This window comes from Xylona heveae, assembly GCF_001619985.1.
Source record: "Xylona heveae TC161 unplaced genomic scaffold L228scaffold_1, whole genome shotgun sequence".
NCBI classification, from domain to species: domain Eukaryota; kingdom Fungi; phylum Ascomycota; class Xylonomycetes; order Xylonales; family Xylonaceae; genus Xylona; species Xylona heveae.
Genome location: NW_017264193.1, coordinates 2,875,917 through 2,891,122, shown reverse-complemented (window position 1 = coordinate 2,891,122; position 15,206 = coordinate 2,875,917). Strand labels below are relative to the sequence as shown.

General features: G+C 47.2%; 8 protein-coding genes across 8 annotated transcripts; 4 read left to right on the top strand and 4 right to left on the bottom strand.

Annotated features, from left to right (window-relative positions):
* Positions 1-383: 383 nt before the first annotated feature.
* L228DRAFT_280004 (hypothetical protein) lies at positions 384-4,040 on the top strand (the record flags this gene model as incomplete). Its single annotated transcript, XM_018335749.1, has 6 exons — positions 384-586; positions 643-2,697; positions 2,758-2,831; positions 2,938-3,024; positions 3,089-3,316; positions 3,397-4,040. The coding sequence occupies exons 1-6, from the start codon at positions 456-458 to the stop codon at positions 4,038-4,040; spliced, it is 3,219 nt and encodes a 1,072-aa protein (XP_018192409.1). The 5' UTR covers positions 384-455.
* Positions 4,041-4,638: 598 nt separating this feature from the next.
* L228DRAFT_243379 (hypothetical protein) lies at positions 4,639-6,583 on the bottom strand. The gene has a single exon (XM_018331676.1). The coding sequence runs from the start codon at positions 6,113-6,115 to the stop codon at positions 5,063-5,065; it is 1,053 nt and encodes a 350-aa protein (XP_018192408.1). The 5' UTR covers positions 6,116-6,583; the 3' UTR covers positions 4,639-5,062.
* A 213-nt stretch (positions 6,584-6,796) lies between these two features.
* L228DRAFT_217083 (Fcf1-domain-containing protein) lies at positions 6,797-7,867 on the top strand. The gene is made up of 4 exons (XM_018330143.1): positions 6,797-6,943; positions 7,030-7,064; positions 7,124-7,192; positions 7,301-7,867. The coding sequence occupies exons 1-4, from the start codon at positions 6,908-6,910 to the stop codon at positions 7,743-7,745; spliced, it is 585 nt and encodes a 194-aa protein (XP_018192407.1). The 5' UTR covers positions 6,797-6,907; the 3' UTR covers positions 7,746-7,867.
* A 43-nt stretch (positions 7,868-7,910) lies between these two features.
* L228DRAFT_280001 (BIG1-domain-containing protein) lies at positions 7,911-9,460 on the bottom strand. Its single transcript, XM_018335748.1, has 5 exons — positions 9,325-9,460; positions 8,960-9,267; positions 8,761-8,865; positions 8,461-8,706; positions 7,911-8,407 (listed from the first exon to the last, which is right to left on the bottom strand). Exons 1-5 carry the CDS (start codon positions 9,417-9,419, stop codon positions 8,265-8,267), a joined length of 897 nt encoding a protein of 298 aa, XP_018192406.1. The 5' UTR covers positions 9,420-9,460; the 3' UTR covers positions 7,911-8,264.
* Positions 9,461-9,592: 132 nt separating this feature from the next.
* On the top strand, positions 9,593-10,548 carry L228DRAFT_243376 (hypothetical protein). Its single transcript, XM_018331675.1, has 2 exons — positions 9,593-9,853; positions 9,910-10,548. Exons 1-2 carry the CDS (start codon positions 9,671-9,673, stop codon positions 10,384-10,386), a joined length of 660 nt encoding a protein of 219 aa, XP_018192405.1. The 5' UTR covers positions 9,593-9,670; the 3' UTR covers positions 10,387-10,548.
* Positions 10,405-11,548, bottom strand: L228DRAFT_243374 (hypothetical protein). The gene is made up of 3 exons (XM_018331674.1): positions 11,358-11,548; positions 10,905-11,209; positions 10,405-10,816 (listed from the first exon to the last, which is right to left on the bottom strand). Exons 1-3 carry the CDS (start codon positions 11,382-11,384, stop codon positions 10,654-10,656), a joined length of 495 nt encoding a protein of 164 aa, XP_018192404.1. The 5' UTR covers positions 11,385-11,548; the 3' UTR covers positions 10,405-10,653.
* Positions 11,549-12,133: 585 nt separating this feature from the next.
* L228DRAFT_243373 (hypothetical protein) lies at positions 12,134-14,039 on the top strand. The gene is made up of 3 exons (XM_018331673.1): positions 12,134-12,484; positions 12,550-12,786; positions 12,838-14,039. The coding sequence occupies exons 1-3, from the start codon at positions 12,211-12,213 to the stop codon at positions 13,680-13,682; spliced, it is 1,356 nt and encodes a 451-aa protein (XP_018192403.1). The 5' UTR covers positions 12,134-12,210; the 3' UTR covers positions 13,683-14,039.
* L228DRAFT_279997 (hypothetical protein) lies at positions 13,940-14,685 on the bottom strand. The gene is made up of 2 exons (XM_018335747.1): positions 14,534-14,685; positions 13,940-14,457 (listed from the first exon to the last, which is right to left on the bottom strand). Exons 1-2 carry the CDS (start codon positions 14,605-14,607, stop codon positions 14,163-14,165), a joined length of 369 nt encoding a protein of 122 aa, XP_018192402.1. The 5' UTR covers positions 14,608-14,685; the 3' UTR covers positions 13,940-14,162.
* Between the last annotated feature and the right edge of the window lie 521 nt (positions 14,686-15,206).

Here is a 15,206-nt window from a genome sequence, read left to right as displayed (position 1 = left end):
CGTGAAAGTGAAGGCCAAGTATTATTCCGAAATGCAGGTAAACAAAATAAATGAATATTCAAGAATTTGAATCCTTGAGAAAAACTCATAGAAGTGTTCTAAATCAAGTCGTCTGAAGCCACTTATTATAGATATTTAGATAGAACTAGAGGCACAAACTGGAAAATAATTCTCATTACATAGTATAAGTCTGAATCTCTTCTACGAGTTAATCTATTATCTGGTGCCGAGTCTTTGAGGGTGCAATTTGGGTGGAGGTGATGTCCGAATTCGCTTCCTCTGAGCGCCTTGGCCGTCACTTCGGCGTTTCCCCGGATTTTAGCCTCGGATTCCACTTTTTGTTGCAACAACCGTTGTTCGTGCGCTTGGTCGTTGGCGCTTTATGATAGCTCTCAATGCTTGTTTAGAATCTTCTACATTCAGGATCTGTTCTATTCAACCCCAGATGGAGGGCTATGTTCGCTCTCTTCAGGTCGGACGCAGTTGAAGTCCGCTTGACTCGTCATTGCATCGACGGTTACCGCCGGACGACTCACATAGGAAAATACCAAAGTCCTCGATGCTCAGGGCAAGTTCGCTTTCACAAGTACATTAATCTTCGACTACTATTTTCTCTTGAGATAATGCTGAATTTATTTTTAGTGGTGCCGCCCGCAATAAACCCAACTCCCGCCGTGGCATTGTCGGCTCTCCGAAGGTGACCACTAAATGGTTCTCGGGCAACAAATCAAAATCAAAACAAAAGCCCAATCCTATCACAAGGAAGGCTCTTACTACCGAAGCTCGCGCGCTAGCTTTCACAGGAGATAATCGGAAGCATGTGCATGAGAAAGCCGCCATCGTTTTTGCCGCCAGGGAGTCTCAGTCGCGCAATCATGAGTTGATGACTGTATCGCACAAGAGACGTAGAGACTCCAATGTCCGAAAGCCACGACGAAGAACTCCTTCTCCGACTCCAAACCAAGCACGACGAGCACAACCGCCGCACTCGTTGCCTAATAAAGTCCCTGGGAAAGCTATGCCAAGTAAAGCCCCTTCGAAAGCAGTGACAAAATTGAGAAATGGAGGGAGTGTTACAGGCCATCCACAGGGCTGGAAAAGCTGCGTTCCTCGCCCGTCACGTCCCAGTCGTCGAAATCCAGTTCCAATAGAGAGGGGCACTCATCTTTTAGCTCAGAAGCCCAAGAAGCCGGAGCGGCGAAGGCCCCATGAAGCAGCGCTAGCTGCAGTGTCAGAATTGGAGAGGCGCAAGGTCATAGCAGCGGCATTAGAACGTCAGGAGAAAGGAACACACATGTGGTCCTGGGCCCCTTCTTACCTTCGGAGCGGTGAACCTGTCCTTGATGTGGAACACAAGCAAATACGGAAGTCAAGAGGTTATTTCCTGGAAGATGCCGGGGATAGAAATGTCCGCGAAGAGACAAAGATACGAATCGACGCCTACTATGACAAATATAATGGTCCGGAATACATAGACATAAGAAAGCCATTTTCGGCTTTTGACTGGGCACGCATTGATCACTTTTACTCCTATCTGGATCTTCCCCGACATTCTCCGAGGCTGCGCAAACTTTTCGACTACTATGAAAAAGTCTACAGACCAAACGACAAAGACCTTGCATATGCTGCTCATAATTTTCGGATTTTCTTACTTTTGCGCCTCCTCACAAATAGATTGCCTGGCTGCTGGCAGCATTTGAAAAGGAGATTGTATCTTTTTTTCCCTCTCCAGGAGCAGGAAGGCTCCATGAAGAAGCTTATTGATGAGCTTGAGGGATATAATCAATTTTGTCAGAAGGAGAAGCTAATCGTGGGCAAAGCACCACGAAATTTTCAGGTCATTTCTCTAGCTGAGAGGCTGAGGGTTGGTCAAGAGGAGCTGCATAAGGCTTACGACAGGATAGTTTGGCCCATCATTGATTTCGACAGAAGAAATGATTCAATTCCTGAAAGGGAACGTCATAGAATTATGAGCAAATTTACGGGTATTTTACCCTCACTCGGATATCGAGGGCCCATTGGAGATATCGCGAAACTTCAATCCCAAATTGAAACGCTCTCCGAGACGATAAGGTTTTCGAGATTGCTCAAGATTGGCTATGCGTTGAAGCTCTCATCCTATTCATTAAAGCACGCAATAGAAAGATTCGAGGAATTCGTCTGGCTCAGTTGCATGCGAAGAGCAGCAAAGTCTGATTTAAAGTCTGATGAAACGCTGGACACAGACAAATGGACATATAAAACTGGCCTGGCCTCCAGAATAAGGGAGGAGAGACGGATCCTTCGTCATCTCAATCTTCGTCCCACGAATAGGCTAATGCATCAAGGCTCTGCAGGCACCAGTTGCTTCTCAACCGAAGCTGGCCAAGGCGAGTATTTTGTTGAGACTCTTCAAGACACCCAGGGGCAATCGGAAACGACAGATGACAGAGCTTATGATGATGGAGAGTCCTATGTACCTCTTTCGTACTCGATACCAGAAGCTGTCATGCGACAAGCAATGCTTGCTTCGTCAACCTCTGTGGCAGCATACTGGCAGTATGATCTCTACGAAGGACCACAGAAGGAAAAGGTCAAAGTCCACTATTGTCGTAGCAGAGAAACGACTGAACGAGTTGCGCAACTGTTTCTGGACAAGAAGGTCCTTGGATTTGATATTGAGTGGAAGCCCCATGCGCTGCCACATGAGGGAATAAAGTAGGTGGAATCTACCCGCACGTGGTTATTATTCATTTTCTAAGTCTATTCCACTACCAGGAAAAATGCGTCACTCATACAGTTGGCAAGCGAAGATAGGATTGCACTCTTCCATATTGCGAGGTACAGCAAAGGTGAGCTCACTCAAACCGTTCACTTCCATTCCACACACCCTTCTATCAGGAAACGAAGAAATGACTATTCTCCATCACCGATATGCTCTAGCTCACACTTTTGCAGGAGACACTGTTGAAGACCTCGTGGCGCCTAGTTTAAGAACAATCCTGGAATCTCCCAATATCTCCAAAGTTGGCGTTTCGATCAAAGGTAATTTTAAAGTGCCCCTACCCCTATCAGTAAAAGAATGATTCATACTCACTTGTGATTTCAGCCGATTGTACACGCCTGAGGAGATTCTTGAACATTGACCCCCGTGGTCTATTCGAACTCAGCCATCTCTACAAACTCGTCAAATATTCATCTCACGACGTTTCCAAAGTCAACAAAAAGCTCGTCTCCCTTGCCCAGCAAGTCGAAGAGCACCTCCAACTGCCCATGCGCAAAGGAGAAGTCAGATCAAGCAATTGGGCAGAGGAGCTCAACATGCAACAAATCATATGTACCTTCCCCTTCATCCCCTTTCTGTCTTCCTCCCTACCCGGCTCCCTTTCCCCACTAACTAGAGTTTCTTTTCATTAGACGCCGCATCTGATAGCTACGCCGGTCTACGTCTCTTCGACGTTCTCGAGCAGAAGCGCATGTCTCTACACCCCCGTCCTCCTCGCCCCGCCCATGCCGAACTCAATCTCCCTATCCGCCTCGCCGATGGCCACACCATGACCACCACGGCCGACGAGCCGACTGAGCTTGAGGAAGACCCAGCTACCGCATCATCATCATCATCATCATCCGACCCCTCTGCAAGCACAACGTCATCTACCCAACCAGGCGAAGAATCCAACCAACCACCCCTCGCTGGCAAATCCTCCTCCTCCTCTTCTTCCTCTGATAAGCAAAAACCACCCGAAGTTCTCCAAGCCGAAGCATGGACTGCTACCTGGCGCGCCGGTCTGCCGTCAGACTACAAGACCCGCGCCTCACCCGCCCATCTCCGCGCATACGCCCTCTGGCACGACCAATCGTTTGATCCACCCGTCATTGCCCGCTTACTTCGCGACCCCCCACTCCAGACTACCACTGTATCCAGCTATATCCTTGAAGCGATACGACTAGAGAAACTCCCCTACGATCCAGCCCGCCTCAGAGATGTCATCAGCCATCTCCCCGAACCGATTTACGAGCGGAGATACCGTGCGCTGAAGCGGGACTTGGAAGGGCAGTAACTGTATTACTCGTTATAGCGGCGCGGTAAATTCGAAGTTGTGGAGACATAGTAGCGTCCGCCCTTCATTCTCTCATCTCTTTTGGCACGGCTTCTTTTTATCAGTGACTCCAATTGTGGGAGCATAGTAGCGTCCTTCATTATCACTATCGTATTTTTATCAAAGTAAAGAGAGAGAGAGAGAGAGAGAGAGAGAGAGAGCTCTTTTGGTGAATTTGTATACTAGCTTTTTCTTCTTCTTATTTTCTTTGGTTAAAGGTTAAAAAGTTCATATTCAATACCCTAGATGGAAATAGCTTTATTCCTGAATGAATGAATGTACTATATTCAATTGCTACAGATACATTCTTCTCTCCAGGAAAGACATTTCGCACTGGTACTAAGTATTCCATCATAGGCATTGCCGCATTGCCGCATTGCGTTGCGTTGCGTTGCGTTGCCAGCACGTCATTTAAAAATAAATCAGTAAATCAATAAATCAGTAAATCAGGAAACGAATAAATTAATAAATAAATAAATGAAAAAAAAAAAAAAAAACCAAAACAAAAAAACAAAAAGGTACTTGAAGATTAAAAGGTAGGACTAGAATTGTATTTACTTTGCCATTAATATCATAAATTCGTGCTATACAGATATTGCTAGCTGCTGTAGTTGTTTTGATCACATATGATACATGAACGGGAAAAAGGAAAATGGAAAATGGAAAAGATAAAAGGGGAAAGGGAAAGCCCGGAGGAGTCCAAGGATGTGCAGTGAAGACAAGGAAAAAATAGAGGAATAGTACTATCCATCTAACAAGGGGGGAGAAGATGACGCTAAGGGAGAGCTAGATTAAGTAAATCCATTTTACAGAGAAAAGGGAGAAAGAAATGAACAAAACAAACGTGAATACCGTAATAAAATATAAGACGAAGACGTAATAAAGACCAAAGCATACAAGATAAAAGAGGAAAACGTAGGAAAGACGAAGACGTAATGGAGACGAAAAATAAAAGATGAAAAAAGACAAAACAAAAAAGCTATCTAAATTCGATTCCCACCATGAGTATCCGTCCGATGCGTTTCAAACAAGTCCTCGAGATACGCACTCGGGGCGCGGCCCTGGGGCGGGGACGTCAGACTTTCGTGAGAAAGCGCAGCGGGATTGGATAATCGCGAGTATGTCGAATCACGGTATCCACCGCCGCCACCACCGCCACCGCGCTGAGGAGATAGTCCAGGAGACGAAGGAGGGCTAGAGCGAGACCGCGAGTAAGCGTGGCTGGGAGAAAGATTGTACGAGCTGCCTGCTGCACCTCCTCCTGCACCGCCGCCGGAGCCGGCATGGGCGGTTCCGGCTGCATAGTAGCCCGCTGGCAAGTAGGTAGAAGCTCTGTTGTTGGTGTTGGTGTTGTTGTTGGGGCTGTTGTTGTTCAGAGCGGCGTACTGCTGGCCAGCGCCAGCGGTGGGGGAGAAGAAGAGGGAGTCTCGCGGAGGAGGCATGGATTTGGGCCGAGCCGCATGTTTGGTGACTGGAGTAGAGAGCGCGTCGAGAGAGAGCGTCGAGCTACCGCCGCCGTGGGTGGAGTAGAATCCTGCACCAGGGGCACGGAGCATGGCTTTAGACTCCCGAGCATTCTCGTGCATCGCGGCGCGCCGGACGGACCGGTGCAATGACCAGGCAAGGAAGCCGCGCCATGCGAGGACGGCGAGGCCGAGGAAGCCAAGAGCTGCGCCGACAACAATGAACACGGTACCTTCGGGAAGATTGGAGTGTTGCATGAATGGCGCGTTGGCGGTCGGAGGGACAGATGGTGGTGGGTATTTGTATCCGCCTGAGAGCGTTGGGAGATCGGTTAGGGCGCCTTTTGAAGAGGATGCTTTGGTGGTTTTGGCCGCGGGTGTTGTTTTGCTTGACGAGTCTGTGGTCTTCGCTGCTGTAGTGGTAGCTTTGGAATCACTCGTCTTTGCCGCCGCCGTTGTGGAGTCCCCGTTGGGCAGTGTAGGCATGCCGGTGTCGGCGGCGTGAGAGACCGCGAAGAGGCATAGTAGAACGAGGATTATGCATGCCGTTGAGGATATCCGGAGGAGACGCATTTTGTGTAGTATGCAGGCTATAGAAGAACCTGGGACACAAGATGCCAATATAAGATTCGAGTGGCCAGTGTTTCCTGGTGCCTGGCGCGATGCGAGTTTCTCCGAGTCTAGATCATAAGATTCGAATAGGGAGCTCGACGAATCTCGTAAAAAGGGTTGACAAGTATATATGTGCTGAGATATCTAACAGAAATATCGATTCTTAGGCAGGATTATTGTCGTAGATCTACTCGGTCTATTGCGGTTGACCACCAATACGTTGAATTGGCGCGGCTTGGGCTCCTTTCACAACGTCGAAACGAGAGCAAGTGGATGTCGAAAGAAGCGAGTGAAGTGCCGAGCCTATTAAAGAGGAGGCTTGGGCAAGCAAGACGCAAAAGGAAGAGGAGCGATGGGGTTTGTGTGATCTTGAGGAGAATTAATGTTGTTGAAGGTGGGAGTTGAATTTAGTGTTGTGGATGATGCATGACGGGGAATTATTGATTGTTCCTCTCCTCGCTCGTCGTCTAAGAAAAGAAACACTAAAAGTCGACCGAGCGACGAAAAAGGTCTATGTACTGATACTTTGATTCCAGTGGCACAGAAGAGAAACAGTGCGTACCGAAACCTCCACAGCCAAAGTCATCATACCCGACCAAAAGAAAACCATCGGAGACTTCAATCGACTTTCGCCGACTTTCAAAAGTTATTCAACCTCGACCATTCGATACCTCCGCAACACCGTCCCTTACCCCCGATCTTTCAGCATATATCACCTTCTTGACAGCTGCCAGTGGGGGCTGGATCATCAAAATGGGTGTTCAGAAGCGCACCAGAAAGTTTGCGCAGGTACGATTCCCACTGCCAATTTCCACCTTCTTATCGATAACCCGCTGTGAAGAAATTTGGAGAACTGATTCTAACCAATTGTACAGGTGAAAAGGATCATCGGCCAGCGGGACAACCGACTGTATGTCTCATTTCTATTCTTGCCGTTTGAAAAAACGACAGTCGCTAACAATAAACTAGGAAAAAGAACGCAGACAAGAGTGAAGAGGAAAGCAAGAAGAAGGGCGGCGATGAAGTTGTACGAGAAATGTAAGTAGAGCCCTGCAATGTTGCGCATGTTGCTCTCTCTCTCTCTTCTATGGCGATTATGAATAATTATCAATAAAAAACTCATTGCTGACAATCTTCGTTGTGCAGTCCTCAAGTCTCTTCTGCGCTCTTCTTCCAGTACAACACTGCGCTTGTGCCTCCCTACTCCGTCCTGGTCGACACCAACTTTCTCTCGCATACCGTTCAGCGCAAACTCGAGCTCCTACCGAGCATGATGGATTGTCTCTACGCCAAATGTACCCCTATTATTACAGACTGTGTCATGGCCGAATTGGAAAAGCTCGGACCAAAGTATAGAATCGCATTGCGTATCGCCCGCGACGAGCGGTGGGAGCGGATCAAGTGCGATCACAAGGGCGTCTACGCGGATGACTGCATCGTTGACCGTGTCATGAAGCACAAGATTTACATTGTGGCGACCAACGATCGCGACTTGAAGAGAAGGATCAGAAAGATTCCGGGTGTGCCGATCATGAGTGTAGGAAGGGGCAAATATGCCATTGAGCGGCTGCCAGATGCTCCGGAGAAATAATGTCTTTTTTTGGTTATATACGCCCTTTCTGCACCGGGGGAGACTTCTACCCCGCCATCTCTGGAGGCAAAGAGCACCTCTTTGCCCACCAAGGCGGTTTTTCTTTTTTTTTTTTTTTTTTTCTTGGATTTGCATTATCGGGCGTTTAGAGGGCGGCGTACAAAAGGGTCCAAATTTTCTCATGCTTTAAGTTTTCTTACTGAGAACAAGTAGTTGCCTAGTTTCCCTCTTCTGTTTCTTAAGACTAGATGAATAACATCCAAAGTCATCATTTACTGCCCATTTTGATGTACGAGAAAACTCGATTAGCAGTCAGGATGGCAATTCCAACACCGCAAGCACTCGAGAGTGCTCCGAGACAGATATTCTATTCGGAGTGCAGTAAAAAGCCAATGTACAGTGTATCGCCTGTCGGCGTATTATGCATGCTATTAACACCACAAATAAAATACAACGCATATACGATAAAAAAAAATAATTATCTCATCCTTTGATACACGTAGTCACGTAAGATATCGTTCACTGCTGCTTGTTCTTCTGCGCCGCAGGGCCGTTCTCCTTGTCAAAGGCGGCGTACGACACTTGCAGACTTGCAATGGCATTGATTCCAACAAACAAGATTCCGAGGAGCAAGAATCCCACCAGAAATCCTTGGAACAAGCCTAAGACTACCAGTCAGACAGCTCGAAAACTCTCCGTGGGGCACAATACATACCTGGAGTTAAGAATTGGTATTTCTCGAAGAGAGGGGCGCCATCGATGGTCTCATTTGAAGAGTGGGGGTGGAGAGACAAGTCCCGCTTCAACTCGGTGGCGAATGGGGAAGGGAAAGAGTCCTCCATTTCATATTCTTGGATATCTGCGAGTTCAGGCTGCACGTCACCCGAAGGCGGTGTCGTGATATAAACAAGAGTGTAGTCGTGTGAAGGGAGAAGATCAATGATCGAAGCCAGGAAAGAATCTATAGCTGATAAGCGGAAGGAATCATATCACAAAAGTCTTGTTATTTTCCTACCATGTTCGCCCAATTTGTCCTTTCGCTCGCGTGTAGTAGGGAGGGCAGGAAAGTTAACCCGTACAACACGAGGTCTATCGTCGTCCGCGGTTGTAAAGGTGCCAACTATCAGACATTGTCAGAGACGAGATCGACAAGAGATTATTCGAAAGGTATTCAATTTCCCCTCCCACGATCATGCTTAGGTAGGAAATCATACCTGAAGCATCCACAGTCGTAGACCCAGCGCCGCATTGCATCTTTAAAAATCCTTCCAATGCATCGGGGTTCACCTGCCCTGAGACATCGGTGACGCTAAAGCTGGATGCAATATCGGCGTCCTTCTTGCTTATCCGTCGTCGCAGGTGAGGAGCAGATTGGCGGCCAGCAAAGTCGGCAGCGTAGGCTCCAGGCTGCGAAGCAATGACATATGTTTGCGAAGGGCAGCGCGAGAGCGTAGCTTGTACAAAGTTTAACGTGTCCGAAGCGGGTTGCAGTTGTCGAAGACTGTCAGGAAAGATTGGCAGGCTAGGTAGATAGCTGGGTTAGCTACTTCTTCTATGACATATGGTATGATATGCATACTCAGAAGTGGAGGCAAAGAAAAATGGCGAGCTATCCTGAAAGGCGAAAGCTGGCGCAACCCCGAGGGCCAGCGCCCAAGCATTTCGGAGGCGCATAATGGGCAGATGTGACCTTGAAGCTCACAGATGACGACCCGCGAACGAAGTCGGTGATGTGCCCAGGTGGATGGGCGCCAATGCCAGGTCCCGACTACGGAAACTCTAAACGAGCCACGCTAACACTAACTGTAAGTGATTCCGCCCAGTAACTTTTCTTAGCCGGGCGGACATAGGTAATGTCGAACTGGATCAGCGACAATAATTGTTCACGTCGACTCATTTTTCCGAGATAAGCCTTTTGCTTCACAATGGCTCCTCCTTCCAAAAAGCGAAAGCAATCTCAGGCAGCTATTGAGGAGATTCTATTCGACCCATCTGCACGTCAAGACTATCTCGCAGGATTCCACAAACGCAAGCAACAACGTATAAAAAATGCCCAAGAGGCGGCCATTAAGAGAGAAAAGGCCGAAAAGGCCGAGGACCGCAAAAAGGTTTGCTTCACTGTACAAATGAAAATCAAAATTTTCTTACTTACACAATGTTCTAGTTGAGGGAAGGTCGCAAATTAGAAATGGAAAGACATGTCGAGGCTTTCAATGCATTATTACGCGAGTCCGGAGAGAAGGAATCTGGTTCAGACGACCAGGGAGATAGCGAAGACGAGGAATGGGGTGGTTTTGAGGAGCCTCCTGCCATCGATCACGAAGCCGAATACATCGATGAAGACCGATACACTACAGTTACCGTCAAGGACATGGACCTTTCCAAAATCGATCAATCATCAAGCGATGAAGACGAAGGCGAAAACTCGGAACACGAAGGGAAACATGTTCAGAAAGGAAATGTAGCTGAGAAGGCCTCAGGGGTAAACAAACCGGGAAAACGTACTTGGACAAAAGAAAAACCCGAGCAGCCAAAGAAGAAAAAGAAGAAGTTCCGCTACGAGAGCAAAGCCGAGAGGCAGTCTACGAGGCGTAAAGAAAGAGCGAGCAATAAGGCTCAGGCTAAGGCGAGGCGTGGTTAAAAAGAGATATTAATATATACCCCACATTTCAATTTTTGAGAGCTTGCATCGAGCTGGTTTCAACGTCCAAACACCAGTATAGAGAGTAGTATGTAAAAGTTGAATTCTAAGCAACTGGGATGAAACCACCATCAAGAAATTGCTATCCCTAATACCCTCAAGTTTGGCAACCGCCTTTGAGCGGAGCTTGAGTGTCCGCAATCACTATTAAACATTTGCTAAACCACGCGCCAAAGCCACGCCACTTCATTTGGCCAACTGAGCGGCTTAAATGCTTCCAATCTCGCGCTGGAAATCGTCCAGTTCCTTCTGCACGTCGCTGTACTTCTTGGCCATTTCTTCGTATTTCGCTTCCCACTGGTCGCGGGCGGATTCCAGCGCTTGCACCTTGCGCTCGTAGTGACCAGCTTTCACGTCGGTTTGACGAAGCCTTGTAAACAGTCAGCGATGGATTTCGGGTATTGGAATAAAGCTCGACTCGAAAAGCAGCTATATCGAGGAGCTTGAAAGGCACCCACTTTTCATTCACCTCTCGCAAAGTCTTATCCGCCTCCTCAGCCTCTTCCTCGAGCAGCTGCAATCTCCGCTGCAGAGTCTCGTTCTGTGTGCCATGTTCACGGACCTCATCGGCGGCGGCCTTTGCATCCCGGATACCGGTCTCAAGCTTCTCCACTTCGGACTCCAAAAGCTGGTTTTTGTGCGATAGAGATGTAATTTCTTGCTCCTTTACCAGATTCTCTTGCTCAAGTGCCTTGATCTTGCTCTGCAGCTCCTCGTTCTTCGAGTGAGCCTCATCGGCCTCGAGGCGCAGGGAGTTCATTTTCTACTCGCCAGGTAGGTTAGCCTGCTTCATAGAGCTTTCATCACTTGGAGTAGAATGTTGATCAAGTGACTGTGCTCTCTGTCAATCTGCGGGTGGCTCAGGTTGACTAGGGCGGGGTGAATTTATTGGCACTGAATGTAAGACTCACCTGCTTAATACCCTCCATGACGGACATAATGTTTGGTATTGAGAAATATAGAAGGCTGATCAAAGGGGTTTCTAAGAAAAGGTGCAGATAAATCTGTTTCTGCGTAGAGGGAAATGGCTAGTGTTGTGGTAGACTTGATGGATAGAATCAAAGCTATTGAACTGGGAGAGATGCCCCGTTGCGTGGAACTTGTAACAGCTGGTGGATGTTGCGAGGTACCAAGGTACCACTCCATGTGCTTCCCCTTTTTTGTGCTAGCGCAGGGTGCGAGCCTATTCCCCTCCCTGGGGACCCTTCAGAATACCTGCCCCCAATCATCGTCGGTTGCAGCCGTACAGTGGACATAACAAAACATCAGTAAGGAGCACAGCATCAAATTTTGCCTCCTTAGGAGGAGGGAAGGAAAAGGGTATCCGGAATGTCTCCCTAAGTGGCCTGTTTAACTATAATGCTGGTTTAATATTACAGTGCTCTTAGAAGTCTTTGCTAGTTTCACAGAGAGTGAAAGTGCACTGTGTAAATTCTTTTTGTATGTATTCAGTACACTAATTATAGGAAACCTTATTTGCAGGTCGATCTGTTGTTTTGGCGACGTTTTATTGCTTCGGTCCACGCTGGCTATTTCGGAGACAATATTGTACGTTCCCAGCTCTTTCCCGATTGGCTTTACGGTCCGTTTCCTCGTCAACATCGACATCGGTAAACAACGCGCTCCCGAGGGGGCAACTTGTGTCGTAGCCAAACTTGTCACATCACTTTACTGACGTCGCCTTTATCATACTAGAGGCATCGAATCTGCATGGCACTTCATACGACATCCTAACGGAATACTCTGGCGAGAAGCTCAGATATCATGCTCGCGGCTCACGATCAAGAAAATTTGGTGCATAGTCATCAGGCCGCTGCCGCGGCAAAGCCACTTAACCATGGGGCGAAGCAACTCCAATTTAGAACGCCTGCTGCCAAAGCTCCTAAAACGCCATTCAAGATACCTTTGAACGATGAAAATGCCCCGAACACCTTCAATGGCAAATTTCAAAAATCCACTGTCAAAGGCCAAGCCTTCCAGATGGCAAATGGAAAGAATGGTCCTGCCGTGGATAAGAATGCTTTCATCACCCCGATGGGTAAGACTGTAGTACCGTGGCAATTTTATAAATTTGTCTTCTAATCTTTTTTTTCTTTAAAAAAGGTCCGAGTACTCGCGCCCCTCTGGGTATGAAAACAACGAATGCAAAGGCAAAGACAATCCAAACCCCAGCTGGGCAAGCATTGGGTACAGTAAATGAAAAGAACCAGCAACGAAGCACCACCTCTCGGAAGGTTAAAACACGGCAGCCACAAATCGAAGTCTTCAAGTCTACTGAAACCGGGAATCTTGAAGATGAGGAGATACCTGATATTGAATATATGCCTCCAAGATCAAAGGGCAAGCTTTTACTGTCCCCAAATACAAGGCGTCATTTTCTAACCGTAACAGATATCCAAGATTATCCGGATGATTTCTTGCTTAATATGGATTACAGCCAGCTTCGTGGCTCGAATTTGACGCGTGGTTGGTATCAAACATATTGTAACCCAGTTGGCCCTGATGGGTTGACAAAATTTCAGCGTCAAGAGAAGGAGGCACAAGCGAGACATGAGAAGGAAGTAGACACGATGCTCAGGAAAGCTTTTGACGAAATGACTTTTGACTTGCCTGAAGTGCAAAACAATGATATCTGTGCGAACCAGAAAATAAAAACACAGTCGGAAAGTTCCAAAAGGATTCCTTCGAGCAAAGGTTTGCAAGCGCGACAGAAAACGAGCAGGCCTCTTGCTAAGGGCCCTTCCTCACTTCGCTCAAAGGCTGCGGCATCTGCACTTTCTTACCACAACCCAGCTTCTGAGGCTTCAAATCCCAACCAAGCACGGCCTTTAATAAGAGCGAAAGTTCCGACGTCGATCATGGGTCGTTCGAAGCAAGCACCTGCACCAACAAACCCATCATCAATGCGTCATACTGCAGCCAAAGTCACTTCTCAAAATACCATTGGTTACACAAGGGGCCGGGCTACTTCAGTTTCTCTCAGGGCTAACGATTCATCCGAGTCAAGCAAATCAAAGTCGATCGATGCAACGGTATCAAGTGAACACCAACCATTGATCAATCATTTTGAAGCCCATTATTCGCCCGAGGCCGGCTCCGACGAATGGAACAAACTTCGAGGTTATGATACCGCTGAAGACGAGGATGAAGATATTGAAGACGCACTCAAAGGACGTGGAAATAACTTTCTTTACCTGGACGAGGATGCAGATAAGGATTTTGTTCTGACTCTCTAGGCTGTAGCTCTAATAAGCCTTAAGGCTTCTTCAGGGGGTGAAGATTGATAAATGGAACTGGCGTCAAGGACATGGATGGAGTTTGATGATCAGGCTTATTATGGGGCAGGAATGGCCTTCATAAGAGATTGGCAGGGAAGAGATATTGCTGACGGATTAAATTCATTTTCCTTCTTCTCTTTTTTATGCGTCGGCTGGTCGCAAATGCGGACAAATTTGGTACAAAGGAATGACTTGAACCCTCTTTAAACATAAATACTCGACTTGGGCGTTCATATTGTATTAACGAAGATATGGTCCTAATGAAGCTTTTTTTTTTTTTTTTTCGAGCTGTGCAAAAACTGTAGTAGCTATGTTTTGAGACCGCTATGGATATTCCTAAAGAATGACGATGAACGTTACTCCGTAACATGGAAGATGAATATTGACGTTGATTTCCCAAGTAAGGTATCTTCTCGAAAGCCTTTCTCTTTCCATGTCCTAAGAAGCCTCTAGTAATCTGTCTGCTTTCTCCTTCAGCAACGTTCCAAAATCAGTCGGATTCTTGGGGTCTGAGAGGGTCATCAGAGCCGTCTTTCCCGAAGTGTCGTGAATCATTATTTTTGTCATGATGCAACGTGAGATACAATCATTGTAGGTCTCGACAGCCTTCTCATCATTCGCTTCGAGCTTGGAGACGTCTAGATTTCGCAGCCACGAGCGGGTTCGCTGGCAGAAATCCCACATAAAGAAGAGTGTTCGGTTGGACCGGATTCGGGAATCTGCCTCAAGGGCACTTTGTTTAGATACAGCGTTATTATCAGCGTGTTCTTCATACGACAACTATCGAAAGGATGGGCGTCAATGCCTACTCAATAAATTCCGTCAATCGTGCGTCCAAGGTGGAGACCTCGGGACCACCTTCCATTTTCTGGGCGTTTCCCATGTTGGCTTCAATCGTGACACGAGATGTAAAGACTCGTTCTCAAAGATTTTTTTTTAAAAAGTTGTAGATTCAATGGAATGTTCCCTGCGTGGATTTGCGTGCACAGATCTTATAAGTGATACCTACCTACTTTACAGAACATTCACGAGTACGAAGTACACACAACCGAATGAGCCACCTTGGCAGCCAAAGAGTTCCGAAAATGTTAAGAGTCCATCATTGGGCCAGAAAAAACCAGCAGTGAGAGTCCCTTACATACGAGAAGAATGCTAGAGCTGAGTTGAAGATTTGGCCTTTGAGGTTTACTGATGCATTTAAGATAATCAGTGTGTACAAAGGCCTGATGACTGTCTACCTTAGGTACCTAGGAGTGCGATCTTTGTCGTCATTTTGATACTTTATTGTTTGGCGCACCGTTCCGATGGACAGATAGGGAATCATGCTTTGCTTAGATAGGCATAAGGGCAATCGGATCTATTCATTGTAGTGGAGCCCTTGCTTTAGCATGTTGAGATTTGGCAGTTTTGATTGGTTTAACCAGCTAATTGCCCCTGATATCCGTGGCGGGTTGGGTAGCTATCGCTCACCGTGCCCAGGTA

What these genes read in the sequence shown, in the direction of transcription:
- L228DRAFT_243373 (XM_018331673.1), top strand. Translation starts at nt 12,211, where the DNA reads ATGCTCGCGGCTCACGATCAAGAAAATTTGGTGCATAGTCATCAGGCC. An exon ending in TGCTTTCATCACCCCGATGG is followed by an intron (nt 12,485 to 12,549) that starts GTAAGACTGTAG and finishes TCTTTAAAAAAG; the next exon opens with GTCCGAGTACTCGCGCCCCT. An exon ending in TATGCCTCCAAGATCAAAGG is followed by an intron (nt 12,787 to 12,837) that starts GCAAGCTTTTAC and finishes TAACCGTAACAG; the next exon opens with ATATCCAAGATTATCCGGAT.
- L228DRAFT_243374 (XM_018331674.1), bottom strand. Translation starts at nt 11,384, where the DNA reads ATGTCCGTCATGGAGGGTATTAAGCAG. An exon ending in TCATGGAGGGTATTAAGCAG is followed by an intron (nt 11,210 to 11,357) that starts GTGAGTCTTACA and finishes CCTGGCGAGTAG; the next exon opens with AAAATGAACTCCCTGCGCCT. An exon ending in TTGCGAGAGGTGAATGAAAA is followed by an intron (nt 10,817 to 10,904) that starts GTGGGTGCCTTT and finishes ACTGTTTACAAG; the next exon opens with GCTTCGTCAAACCGACGTGA.
- L228DRAFT_243376 (XM_018331675.1), top strand. Translation starts at nt 9,671, where the DNA reads ATGGCTCCTCCTTCCAAAAAGCGAAAGCAATCTCAGGCAGCTATTGAG. An exon ending in AGGCCGAGGACCGCAAAAAG is followed by an intron (nt 9,854 to 9,909) that starts GTTTGCTTCACT and finishes ACAATGTTCTAG; the next exon opens with TTGAGGGAAGGTCGCAAATT.
- L228DRAFT_279997 (XM_018335747.1), bottom strand. Translation starts at nt 14,607, where the DNA reads ATGGGAAACGCCCAGAAAATGGAAGGTGGTCCCGAGGTCTCCACCTTG. An exon ending in CGATTGACGGAATTTATTGA is followed by an intron (nt 14,458 to 14,533) that starts GTAGGCATTGAC and finishes ATCTAAACAAAG; the next exon opens with TGCCCTTGAGGCAGATTCCC.
- L228DRAFT_217083 (XM_018330143.1), top strand. Translation starts at nt 6,908, where the DNA reads ATGGGTGTTCAGAAGCGCACCAGAAAGTTTGCGCAG. An exon ending in GCACCAGAAAGTTTGCGCAG is followed by an intron (nt 6,944 to 7,029) that starts GTACGATTCCCA and finishes CCAATTGTACAG; the next exon opens with GTGAAAAGGATCATCGGCCA. An exon ending in GATGAAGTTGTACGAGAAAT is followed by an intron (nt 7,193 to 7,300) that starts GTAAGTAGAGCC and finishes TTCGTTGTGCAG; the next exon opens with TCCTCAAGTCTCTTCTGCGC.
- L228DRAFT_243379 (XM_018331676.1), bottom strand. Translation starts at nt 6,115, where the DNA reads ATGCGTCTCCTCCGGATATCCTCAACGGCATGCATAATCCTCGTTCTA.
- L228DRAFT_280001 (XM_018335748.1), bottom strand. Translation starts at nt 9,419, where the DNA reads ATGCGCCTCCGAAATGCTTGGGCGCTGGCCCTCGGGGTTGCGCCAGCT. An exon ending in GGACAAATTGGGCGAACATG is followed by an intron (nt 8,707 to 8,760) that starts GTAGGAAAATAA and finishes TATCAGCTATAG; the next exon opens with ATTCTTTCCTGGCTTCGATC. An exon ending in ATACCAATTCTTAACTCCAG is followed by an intron (nt 8,408 to 8,460) that starts GTATGTATTGTG and finishes TGGTAGTCTTAG; the next exon opens with GCTTGTTCCAAGGATTTCTG.